We start from the raw sequence: 13,414 nt of genomic DNA on the forward strand, positions 1-13,414 counted from the left end.
TTAAAAGTAATTTTTTAAAAAATAAATAAACCGTAATTTTATTATTTTAAACACTTAATCGAAATGATCTATCTGTGTTTTCAGAGAGATATACTGCTAATGTTGCAGTCTTTGCCAACAAACTAAGTTCAGCTGTTAATGAGACAGACAGACTTCGTGTGCTTGTCGTAATCTAATCCTATCTAATTATTGTCTTGTCCATATTGAATGGAACAATGGTTGACAGAACCTACTAAGAGAGGCTGGACTTCTATTTTCCAAGCCCAATTTTGAGGGAGAGCGCCCCGGGAGAGAATCCTATGCTCTCCCACCCGTCTCCCCTTCCACCAATCCACACGAAAGGACTGAGGACTTTTGGCTAGCCCAGTGGTCTGCAAACTAATTAGTCAACAAAGCCAATTACCAACCGTTCAATGACTGAAATCTCTTTCGAGAGCCACATTTTTTAAACTTATATTATGAAGGTAGGTATATTATTATTCGCTTAATTAAGATACTCTTACGCTGACTTTTAATAAGAACGTCCTCAGTCTGATCAACGTACGTTTGCTGAGGTCGACCCCCTTCCAGTTCTCCCCTCCACACTTGTCTTGCGTACTCGTTTCGTGTATTTTCTTTCGCTCATGCTCTCTATGTATCCAAACCATCTTAGCATACCTTTCTGAGTTCTCACCGCTACATCTTTTTTCACTCCGCAACAATCTCTAAAATTAACTTAATTCTTCTATTCTAAAAATATCTGGGTTTTTAGTTTTTAGACATTTCCAATTTGAAGTTCTTTCATATTATATGCAACCCAGACATCGTCTATGGATTTTATGTTGCCTAAATTCAGTTGCTAGGGAAATTTTTGTTTCAGACACTGGAAAATCTTTAAATCTGAAAATTCTAGAAGCTAAAGATCCCGAATATTTTGAAACAAAATTTCATTTGTTCTCATTCAATTTAAAATTGCTATTGAATGGAATATTAATTCAAAGCATTTCATTAGTTAAAATTTGGCATATGACAACTACTACCACAGCACAATTTGATGTACATCCTTTGTCAGAAATGTTCCAGGACAGAGGTCGTAAAAAATAGAAAATTTCATTTGCCAAGTAATGACCCTAGCTACTATCACAGTAGTCCCCTTGGCTATCTATAAACAAATGCCAACGTTTCTTGGAGGTATTGGAAGCAAGCAGAAAAGTCTTCAACTGAGATATCTCATTTGTCACAGTCCGTTGGATATCCGCAATAATCTTGACGATGCTTTCCTTTCAGACACCGTTTCACTCACGGAAACAAGAAAAAAATCACAATTATCTTTGACACAAATGTGGGATTACGTCTGGCTCTATCCAATAGTAAAGTGCAGAAATCCTTCGTCTTTCTTCTTTCTGTTCATCTGTTAGCACGTGAGGGACGATTCTTGCATTAAGTTTCCATTTCCCTAAATGTTCGCGTAAAATCTTATGACACACATCACGATTCAAATATCATACGTACAGTTACACGACGGTTCTTCTAGCAATAACTGCCTTACACGCTCTACGTTTGTATCGGTATGCTCTATAGATGGGCGACCAGCTCTGTGATTATCTTTCACTGAATCTCTGCCTTCACGAAACCTTCCGTACCACTCGAAAACACGACTTCATGAAAGTGCCTCGCCTGTATATGCTTGCTTTCCTGTTCCACCTTTCACAAGCCTCCATGTTCACAAGGGATTTTCCTGAGCTTAACGCAGAACTTAATGTTCACTCTTTGCTCGCAGTCAGCATCCATTGTGTCATCTTAACGAATACTACAACAATCCGAACAATGTGTTGGACGACATTTAATTATCATTTTAAATTTAGTAGTTCTCAACATTTTTTGCCCCATGCACCTGTTTTACCTTTGCTGGACGATCTTTTCAAAAGTGGAAAAACACCTTACAGTTTATTTAAATTTTGAGTTTCTAAAGTGTTTTACTGATTAAACAAGAAAAGCGTAAAAGTGTTGATAAATACCAAAACTTGAATAAAAGTAGTTTTTTTATATCAAAACTAAATGCTTAATAGGTAAATAAAAAGCTGATCGTACTTCCCGCTGAAACTATAAAGTTTTTTCTACGGGGGGGGGGGATTCTACACTAGTTGAGTGCAATATTTCGATGATTAATTAATATTAGATAATTTTTTTCGTCAAAATACTTTCTCTCGGAAGTTAATCTTTTCTACACATGTTTATATATTAGAACATTTTCCGAAGGAGATCCATTAAAACTCTTTATCTAATTTAATTTTACTGTCTATTTTCAAGCATAAATCACATTTGAAATAAAAAGCCAGAAAATTTTTTAAGAACTGGTCTTTTTGCAGATCTCTCGAGTTGCTTAAAACGTATATCAAGAAAAAACGAGTAGTACTTGATAGAATATATTTCTGAATCCATAAATACTTCTTCATGACTCTATGGAGAGGCAACAACAAAATTCATGTCAGCTATATTTACAAAATACATTTTCAGAGACGTATCCTGAGGCGGAACGCTAGATTTTGAATGCTGGATGTTTCTGCACAATTTAGGACGTCTCGTCACTTAAGATTGGCCTTAAGAAAATTACTTTATAGAATTTTACTTAAAAAGAAAATCTATTTTAAACTTCTTCAGAATCCTTTAGATTTATGGCCCATATTTTATAAACTAGGTCAGAGATCTTCTATAAAATTTTATAAATTTTAGATATATATATGTTATGTATAGCAACTCTACACCTTATATAAGTTAAGAACGCCACAGAAATATGTGTATATGTTCTGCAGATCGTTTTGCAGAGATTCTGTGAAAATCTGTACAATTTCCAAAGGTCCCGTATGTAGAATCTACTGCACAGAATCAACTAACAGAATTCAATTAAAAATATCAGATTCAGTTTATGGAATTAGGGCAAGATTGTAAAGATTTTTAAACGCGTGTCCTTGCTTTAATTTTTTAAAAAGATCGTAAAGGCTTTATAACTTTTTTTATAAAATATAATTAAAGTATTTAAAAGCATTGTAGCATTAACATTTTTTTTCTCAGGTTTAAGAAGAATGAATTAAATTTTCGTATTTTAATAGGATTTTTTAACCTAAATTTGAAATTATTTTGACGTAGATAGAAAATGGGGGTTCTGCTGCACGCGGTGTGCGGTGTGGGCGTGGCCAATGACGTCACACAGAGGGCGGGACCAAAGGCAACCTCATCACACTAGGAGGCGTGGTCACGAGTGGAGTTGAGGTGTTCGTAGACTACTGATTGAGTTGTAGACCTCCTGCTTTTCATTTAAAGTTAGTTTTTTTTTAATTGGCAACGGGGTCATGGCGTCCTCTAGGGATGAAAAAAGAAAATAATTTATTTAGAAGTTTCTTTTATTAAAAAAAATGTTCTATGATTCAAAATTTAGAATGGAACCCTGAAATATCTGCTTTTCTGCAAAGAAATAACTGTTAAAAATATTGGAAAGAATAACATAATACTCATTAAAATTTAACACACACACACACACACACAGGGGCTTTTATCGAAAGCCTCAGCTTTCTGACACCTGAGGGTCTCTCTTCACAGTTTCACAGTCATGGGGTTTTTTTGAATTCCCAGGTGCCAGCCCCTTCCCACAACTCCACTGTGAAGTCATTGACCAATGATGACATTCAAAAAAAATATTAATTTACTTTTTCTTTATCAGCCTCTATTTTATAATGACCGTACGCCAGTGTATGAATACCATCCTCCAAAATATACCTTTTATCATCGAATGGGGAGAGACTTAATTTATTCTGGCGAAGAGTGAAAAGATGATGTTCTTCACTTGCAATTCTATATTGAATCTCACGTCTAGACTGCAGGTTTTGAAGGCAGTGCTTGTAATTCTCATGCAGGATTTTACTTCGTACGACGTGACGTGAAACGCCCTTTGCCGTCTTCTTCTCCCCCGTCTCCGATAAAAAGGAATACATTTTTGCTCTCAGACCCACAAATTCATAAACCAATTTAGATGAAAATTCATCTTTCATACATCCAATTTTTTTCATGTTTTTCTGACTGTAAAGAGGATGATTAGGGGGGATAGTCTGATGTATCATAAATGTCGCTGCGATGTTTCATATCCTCATATACATCCTTCGTACGAATTTCATACGTGAGAGAATCTGTGTCAGTGAATAACAATGACGCATTTTCTCCGTACTCCTTCTTTATAATATTGTAATGGAAGTTGTACATCAGAATTTTACTTAATTCCAAAATCACAAAACCTACATAGATTGGTCGATTCAAAGTGAGGGTGTTTTTCAATCTCTCCACTGCAACAAGATTCTCACTGAAAATTTGGAATCGTTTAAAAGTGGAACATGCTACCAATTTTTCTGCCTTTTTCCGTTCATTCACAAGTTCCACGTTAACATGGTTTCTTATATTTTCCATAGTTTTACCATAGATGGAATTATTCAGTAGTTTAAAGAAATCTTTCTCAAAAGCAGATTTTGAGTTCTTGCGTTGTTCTGTATTAAAATCAATACATGGTTTTAACCAGGCCTTCTGCTTAAATTTCAAAATCCTATGTACGGCAGTCAATCTCAAACCTTCCTTTAAATAAAATTGTAAGTTCTTATAATACACAATATAATTTTGTTTATGCTTCAAATTGGGGATTAATTTAATTTGGCTATTGAAATTTTGATAGGAGAGGATGTTCTGAGAGAAAGGAGAAAGATCTTCTAAATTAATTTTTAACTTTTCAGGTGCGAGAGGATAATCATTATGAGCGTCATGTAGTTCAGGGGGATACTCCAAATTAACTTCTAAAATATAACCTTCTGTTGAATTTTCACTAATGGAAAGAATCCATTCAGGGGTTACAGCTTCCGCAGAAATCCATTCAAATTCGCCATAGGGTAATGCTTGCGACATCGCCCATCCATACAGGTTATTTGCATCTAGATACATGATATAGCTCTCTGGGTTTGTTGAATCGTAATTTGGCATATAATGATTATTTGCCTGCGCCCACCGCTTTGTAATCACTGAAATTCCCCCTCGTATCCCCTGTTCAATGAAGAGATGCATATCTACATCGGTTAAAAGTTGTAGAGGCTGCTCAATCATTTTTAAACACGCTTGCCAGGACAGACCGGGTGATGTCATTACATGAGCACAATCGATTTCATAAAATTGCAAACACAATTTCCTAAAATTTTCGAATACGTCTGCCAGTTGTGAAACGTCTGATTTCACGTACAAGTCGTGATATTCCCCCATTGTACGGATGTTGAAGTTGTTCCATACTGCCTGTGCATGTTCGTAATCTGACGCTGAAATCTCCTCGTCCGTTAAACTATTGTGAAAGGCGGCAGGAGTTGGTAACGCCGTCTCTTCAAACATCTCAAAGGACTGGATGTAATCGTAAGGGTAAATGCCTTTTTTCAAGAGAAGAGAAAGATCCCCTTCTCTTACATTTTCCTTTAAAATGTTGAATTTTTCTGCAGGCAGATTTTGTACCAGTTTTTCAAGAGATGTATTCAAAAACTGGAAACTGTCAATGAATTGTAAAGAAACTTTGATCTTATTGTGTTTCTTGCTAAGGGCAAAAGTGATATATTTTTCCATATTCGTAGCGATGACTTCAATTTGATGGTCTTCGATCTTTCCCAGTCCCTGCACTATATGGTGAGCGTCATAATGCTTCAAATTATGGAAGACCACCGGTATCTTTTTCTGCAAGCGATATTTCAGATTGCATAAACTGTGTAATGCTCCTCTGTAATGCCCCGTCAAGTGATCGTGATCGCGAACGCGATCCTTATAAAGAGGCTTCTTACACAGATTGCAAATCGTAGCCGTTAAAAAGTCCTGCTCTTGTTGGGGTGTCATAATTAATGGAACGATGTGAGTTAATGTTTCCGCAAGTTCATCTTTTTCACGGATGATATTTTGCAGAAAATTATCTACCGCATCTGATCCTCGATACACGTGAGCAGGTTTTAAACTTTTGCCATCGGGACCTATTATGATGTAAGCGTACCCGCAAGCTTCATGCTTCATAATGGGTTGTGTGTATGAGGTAGCATGACTCGGTTCCGACGTATGCACTTTTTTGACGATAGCCTCAAAGTCAGCATATATGATATATGGAATTGGATGTTGGAAATGTTGATTTCTAAATGAAAGAAATTTGTCTTCCTCTGAAGGCATTTTAATATGCTGCGGTGAGTGTTTTTTGCAGAAAGTCATATGATTTTTTAAATTTCGAATTGGATGTTGGAAATGTTGATTTCTAAATGAAAGAAATTTGTCTTCCTCTGAAGGCATTTTAATATGCTGCGGTGAGTGTTTTTTGCAGAAAGTCATATGATTTTTTAAATTTCGCTCCTCTGAAAATCTGTGGAGACAGCGATAGCAGTAAAAAGTGCATGTCTTATGACGTGTTAAATCTCCCATTAACCGCGAAAAATTTCTAATGAGGCAATAATGACTGCCTCCTTCATTAGAAATGTAGAGCAAATTAATACAGTCCTCATTTTCTTGAGGGGATACATAGAGGGGGAACACTTCATCATCTTCATATCCGAAGACGTTAATACGGATATTATTTAGTCTTTCAATGACTGGTATTTTCGTGACTGGAACGGGACACTGGATCTTGCCTAATTTAATATCTGCTTCATAGGGTATGTAATGACTAACTCGTTCAGGGTTATTTTTCCGGTCTATCTTCATTTTATGTGCTAGTAGACACCATACGAAGCATTTTAAGTCCATGTTCTGGATATTTAAAATGGCTTTCTTATCAGCCAGCTTTTTGGGAAGGGGGATGTAACTACTCGGGGCGAGCGGATGATATTTTGCCACACATAAATCTAATTGATTTATTTTATCGAGAATCCATCCCGATCCCCGCTGAGTAAATGCTTCGAAGGACTTTAGGATTTTTTGAAATCCCTCTTCCACATGACTTTCCACAGTTTCCTCCATTAATTCAATAGCACATTTAGATCGGAAATGGGGGGCAATAGTATCTAATTCCCCATCCCGTGTTGTGCGTGTTAAATGAACTTTTGCCACGACATACCATTTAATAGTGGATTTGTCGGCTAATTCTTCTTGTAATTTTGATGTAATTTGGGGGCGCATCTCTTCAAAACATAACAAAAAGTCGGACGCATTTTCCTCAGAGGGTGTAAACGTATGTACACTAAATACGTTTAAAGCACCTTCTTTCCTCATTTTTTTCACGGGACGATAGAGCGCATCGACCTTCCTTTTAGTGCAGTGAGCCGTGCGCACATGTTGTAGCAATTCACTCTTTTGAGTGAACACTTGGTTGCAAATATTACAAGAGTGTTCTTTAGAAGGCTTGATATGGGTCAAAGCATGACGTTTCAAGTCAGAATTTCTTGCAAATGCTTTCTGACAAACATCGCAAGTAAAACTTTTTTCTCCGGTATGAGTTTTCATATGTCTGGTTAAACTCTCCTTGCGGGTAAAGAATTTAGAACAGATGGTACAGACGTAGGAAAATTAAAGGGGAACCCTATAAGTATACATCTTTTCAAGGTGTATGTTACATATTATATAAATATGCGTCACGCAAAGTGTAATAAAAATTTCTCATCTACCCCAACTATTTCACATAACGCGCTTAAACATAACAGATATAACTAAACATAGTTTCCTCAAGATTTAAATCCTTTCGCATTTAACTCAAAGATACGGAAAAACATGAAGTGTAATAATACCCTGAAAGCGAGCAGTTAAGTGAGAATCTTTACAAATACGGAAACGATCGCTGATAATGATCAGGTAGAAACTCTTCACAAAAGGGTCACGTGTGCAAAGCTGGTTAAAGTCACAAAGCAAGATTGCCAATTGTATCGTTACTTAAAAGATAACAAATAGAATTCTTCTACCCCAAAACAAGAATATATTTTCAATAGAAAGTGTGTATCAAAAATATTTAACTAACTACCGATATTTTTTCTTTTCTAACATTTAATGTATACATGGATTTACGTTGCATTTCAAGTACTGAGAAACATAGTTATTTCAGAATTTAAGATTCATTCATGTCTTAAGCGTGTAACGGAGAAGGATTATTGTTAACATACTGCATTTTCTGATACCGTACCGCTACCTTTCTTAAAACACAACAACTTTACAAATTATATGCAATACATAAAACTGAAAATGTAATATAAAAATCACAACTATACACATGTAATTAAATATCAATACCTCTTCAAGAAACATTTATCAGCGTTAACTAAGTTCACGTTATAAGTTTAAACTTTCGAATGAGGTACTAAAACTTCAAAACATACACTGATACTAAAAATTCACACCGTAAATCATGTAAAACATACCTAACAAACTGAAAAACTTAATCTGTAATAATCCATTTTAAAATTTTTCCCTCACATAAAAAGTCCTGAAGGAATGATCCACGCTAAAATAATTTTTGCAAAATAAAATATTTTATATATAAAAAAAAAAACTTACATGTTCCGGAACCATACTGATTATCAGATCTCCAGCAACATCATTTTCAAAAGTTGACATTTTCAATTTAGAAAATATTAATCAGGAAGACTTGCTCTTTCCGAGATTGTCGAGCGAACTGACTTCTTCCATTTCTGACACAGCGTTTTATAGGGATTAAAGAATGTTTTCCAACATTCCAGATTTGTGTAATCTGAACCAGGATAACCCTTTCTTTCGAATACGATTTCAACTTCCATTAACCCTTATCATGATAACGTGAAGTCTACAACGCTTATCAAGGATCTTCCTTCACTTCTGTATGTATTGTCAAACTTGGAATAGCAACAACAACCTTAAGATAATACATTCTTTCGCATATGATTATCAGAGTTTTAGAAATTTTCCATTACTCTATCATGATAAGTGGATGATGCTTTTAAGATTCCCCTTATGCATATATGTAATGTCAAACTTAAGCATAACAACTCTTTCAAATAAGTTTTCAGTGATTATCAGAGTTTTCCATTAACCTATCTTACCATGATAACGTAATATACATATGACGCCGGACAGACTGTCCTTCCCAAACAAGACAAGACAAGAATGTATTACGATAAGTGTTGATGAATTATATTGGTGAAGATATATTTTTATGTATTAATTTTAAAAATATAAGAGATTCTTTAAGGCAGAAAAAAATTGTTCATTTATTTTGTGATAGGCTTTTTGAATCGAAATGTTATGAAGATTATAAAAATGCATTAATATAAGTACAGCTATTCTATTTAAATTTCTGTGTTTGGTTGATGTTATGACTATTTTTTTTCCTTATGTTTTTAATAGAAATATATTGAAATTTTAGTTTTAATTTTAAAGCAAACGTGTATATCAAATGTCAGTAAATGGATATTGCTGTTAATTTGATATTAACTAATGAAAGAAAATTCCAAGTATATTTTATGTATAATACAGAAATTTATTCTTTGAAAATAAATGTATTGAAAGGTAAAAGCTTCTTGGTGAAATGAATGTTTTTCATAACATTTAAAAACGATGTAAAACAAATATTGATTGTAGAGAGAAGAAAGAGTCTATATGTAAAAATAATAATTTTATTCATTTAATAAGGTTCCCATTTTCGTGGAGAACGTATATGTTTTACAGATTTAACATGCAATATTTTTTTTTTCATATTAACATCATGATTCTGTAAATTTTCATTTTTGATATAATCCATTGGCATGTTGATTTCAGTCAAGGCTTTTAAAAATTCGTTTTTAGCAGGAATATTAATCTTTTTCTTTTTGGTTGTAAAAAGGATATTGAATAAGTCTATAATATTTGAGTGCTTAATTTTTTCCTTATGATAAAGTACCTCGCCTTTATCATTCCACTTAAGAATATCAGGATGTCGCTTTAAAATAGCTAATGCATTTTGTGCTTTTCTTCTCATTCGTAAAGGTACACTGTCTAAGATAACAGTAGAATAATTAGTTACAGTCATCTGTTTGTCGCCGTCTGTCACAGATGAGGGGGCTTCTTCCTCTTTCACTTTCTTGATCTCAGCTGAATCGTCTAAAGAATTTTGTGAATCGTCTTTAGGAGGTTTAAAGGGTGAATTGTATTCCTTTAAGTTCAATTTCTTTTGTAAAAGTTCGTAATAACGCACCAATTTCTCACGATCGTCAACTGAACTGTTTAAAATATGCATCATGGCTTTATCCAACTCACTTAACTGTTTATCAGAAATGGTATGCTTTGTCATCATCTCTTCTGGAACTAACACATATTTCTTAGTGAACTCCATTGATTAGTCCTGTAAGAACACTGAGAGCAGCAGGAATCAAAACGTTTAGAAAACCTCTTTTTTGTAAAATTAATTTCCGTTTCTTCACAAGAGAAATCTTACGATTTCCTGATTTTCGTAAAGTTGTTTTATGCTTACAGAGAGACTTCTTTTGTTGCTCTGACAATGGAACGTTTCCTTTGAGTATGTTTAAACTACATTCGCATATAGCTTTTATGCAATTGATATTAATTTTCTTTAATAGCTGTTTCCGTAACTTTAACGGACAAATGTTTAACAGCTGTAACTGTCTTAGCTGTTTCTTGACCAGCGTCATTTTATAAAATGATGATGCATTTTATAAAGCTGTTGTTTTTATTATTTTTTAATAATGTTTCATTTGATAAACATACTGTACTTGGTTAGGTAAAATTTGGGTGCGTAAACGTAATTCTTCCGGAGTTTCACTGCTCAGATCAATGAATAAATAAGAAAAAGGTTTCTTGGTTGCATCTTCATATACTTCTTGAAAAAACTTTAAATGACGCGGAAAGAGCTGTTTTCCTAAATGTACGATTTGACTGACATCTCTTCTGTTTTTACACAAAATCAAATAGTGTGCATTTAAAGTCACTTCACGCATTTCTTTTCCCTTGTGAAAAAAGTTTTGTGTGATAAAAATAACGCTTAAATTTAAATGATGACTTCCTTTCGTAAATAAGTTAGTCAGACGTTTATCATTCCCACATTCGCTCATCAAATCGTCTATGATGAATAATGTGTTGGAACCTAAATATTCTTGATATTTAATTGGTAAACCTTCGACAAAAGTAACATTCGGTATATCATTATACAGAGGTTGGTAAATTCCATAACACCATACTACTTTATCGGGAATCGTTGAAAACATTTCCTCTTTATACTTTAACAGTTCTCGTACAAAATAGGTTTTCCCACATCCAGTGGGTCCCGAAATCACCATTGTGAAAGGATGTTGTAGCTTTGGAAATTCCATATTAAATGAGACAAGACACATAATGTATAAAGTTTAAATGTATTTATTGATAGAAAGAAGATCTTACATGAAATTTCTTGATTACAAAATTATATACTTTAATATCATTAGATATATGTTGAGGTATGAAAGATAACAATATATCATTGAGAGATTGTCCACGACATTTACAATGTAAATAGTATATGCAATATTGACCACATACTGCTGTTGCATTAGTTTGGAGAGTCATCGAATTAAAGTCCATCTGTGAAAATCGTTCTGCATACTTGGCTATCGGTCCAGGAAAATAGGATGGGTCATGTCCATAGGAATCGAAAAATTCTAAATGCTGTGGGGATGAAATGTAAAAGGCTAACCAGTGACTACCGGATTCAGATGCACGATCTACATTAGCTATAAAGCAACTTGGATATTTCTTGATCTCGATAGGGAGTCGATCACTTGCAAAAACTCCCAGAAATGCTTTTTGTGTCTTTGCATTCTGAGAGAGTGCTCTGTTTATTTCAAGGCTGCCCATTGCTTAATTAGCAAAATCGCATAGTACATGACGAGATTTTGTTATTTCAATCACGTTTTGAAATTCTGCATAGACTAGCACCGAGAGAGTCATAGAGAGAGCTTTAGCAAATTTAATTTCTACTCGCAAATTGCCTTGATGCTGTAAGTTAAAATGAGATCCATCACACATATCTGGAGTTAAATTAAAAAGAATTAAAGCATATAACACATGTCCTTTAACAAATTCTTCTCGAGATAAATAGATGCCTTTGTCGCGATTAAATCCAGAAAATAAACTGTGGTAAGCACGCACATAATGATTAGATTCGAAATCAAGGTCCATTGGTTTACATGGAACGGGTTGTCCATCTACATAAATCGATATAAAGTTGACATGATGATGGGCAAACAGAAAGGGATTCATTGATTATTGTCCATTCATTGCAGCATTTTCTACACAAGTAATAATGACTCGCTTGGGCATCAATCCTAAAAATACATTATCTTGCATAGAAGACCAACTTCCCTTAGATACTGAATATGTTTTGCATAATACTCGATCTATAGGGTATTTAGCAGAACTTTTTTCCAACGCTTTTACATGTCCGAGAGAGACTCCAGGGTTTACTTTTACTTTTCTGATAAACAAAGAAGCATGATCCAAGATCACTTTATAATCGGCATCTTTCTCAGTAGAAACTAGACAGAAAGCAGATTTACTACGCACCATTTTAATTTTCACATCAACTAAATTTAACATGAGTCGATTTTGTTGAAAAATGTCACAATGTAATTGTCCTATCAAATCCACACTTTGGCTGTTTTTTATAAGTTCACCGCGAGCTTTTAGTCCAGCATCCGCATCTTGAGCTAAGACATCTATTTTATTAGGTGAAGTGTCTTGGAAAAATCCTTCGCAGGTGAGTAAACTTTTCTTTGCATCTTCCCCATAATTCAATAATGTTTCGATGAAGGCTCTATAGGGATAGATATTTGTCGCAGATGAAATGTTTCTTTCATTTAAACTTACATCTACTTGCGAAAAGAGAGAATGTAAAAATAAATTTACAGGGTCAACCGGTTCTTTGTCTGTTAAACTGGATCCGTCTGCCTTAACTACTTTAACTTTCACGTGTATATAAGAAGCAGCTACATCAATATAGTCTTCACCACTGCCAGAAATATTAAATTCGATAGGTCCTCCATCTCGTATATTTGCGAGAGGGTGATATTCCACAAACTGTCCTTTTTCTATAGCTGTTTGCGTAGGAGGAATGGTAAATAAATCTAATTCAGATTTGACGCAAACGGGAGAGTCTCGATGAATATAAGAAGTCATACTTTTTTTTTTTTAAGAGAAAATATCCTGTGCTTTCACCTTCTTTGATCGGTGAGAAATGGTACGCTTTTTCCTACGTTTCTGCTTTTTATTGACTCGTCCAGAACCAATCATGTTCTTCACTTTAGTAGCAGCTTTATCCGTTAATATATTTCCGGCTTCTTTCAGTCGACGCTTAGCAGCCTCTTTTACATCTTGTCCTTGTGATACATCATTTAACAAATTCAGTCCACTATGCCATACTTGTTTTCCAATTGCTTTGGCTCCTGATTTAATAAGAGGTACG

General features: G+C 34.5%; 1 protein-coding gene across 1 annotated transcript; it reads right to left on the reverse strand.

Moving 5' to 3' along the window:
* Nucleotides 1-12,216: 12,216 nt before the first annotated feature.
* LOC146996254 (uncharacterized protein F54H12.2-like) lies at nucleotides 12,217-13,128 on the reverse strand. The gene is made up of 2 exons (XM_085821398.1): nucleotides 12,576-13,128; nucleotides 12,217-12,488 (listed from the first exon to the last, which is right to left on the reverse strand). Exons 1-2 carry the CDS (start codon nucleotides 13,126-13,128, stop codon nucleotides 12,217-12,219), a joined length of 825 nt encoding a protein of 274 aa, XP_085677524.1.
* Nucleotides 13,129-13,414: the final 286 nt, after the last annotated feature.

The sequence above is a fragment of the Stegodyphus dumicola genome, chromosome 7 (genome assembly GCF_044657685.1).
Source record: "Stegodyphus dumicola isolate Sdum_Otavi_A_Nest chromosome 7, ASM4465768v1".
Taxonomy (NCBI): Eukaryota; Metazoa; Arthropoda; class Arachnida; order Araneae; family Eresidae; genus Stegodyphus; species Stegodyphus dumicola.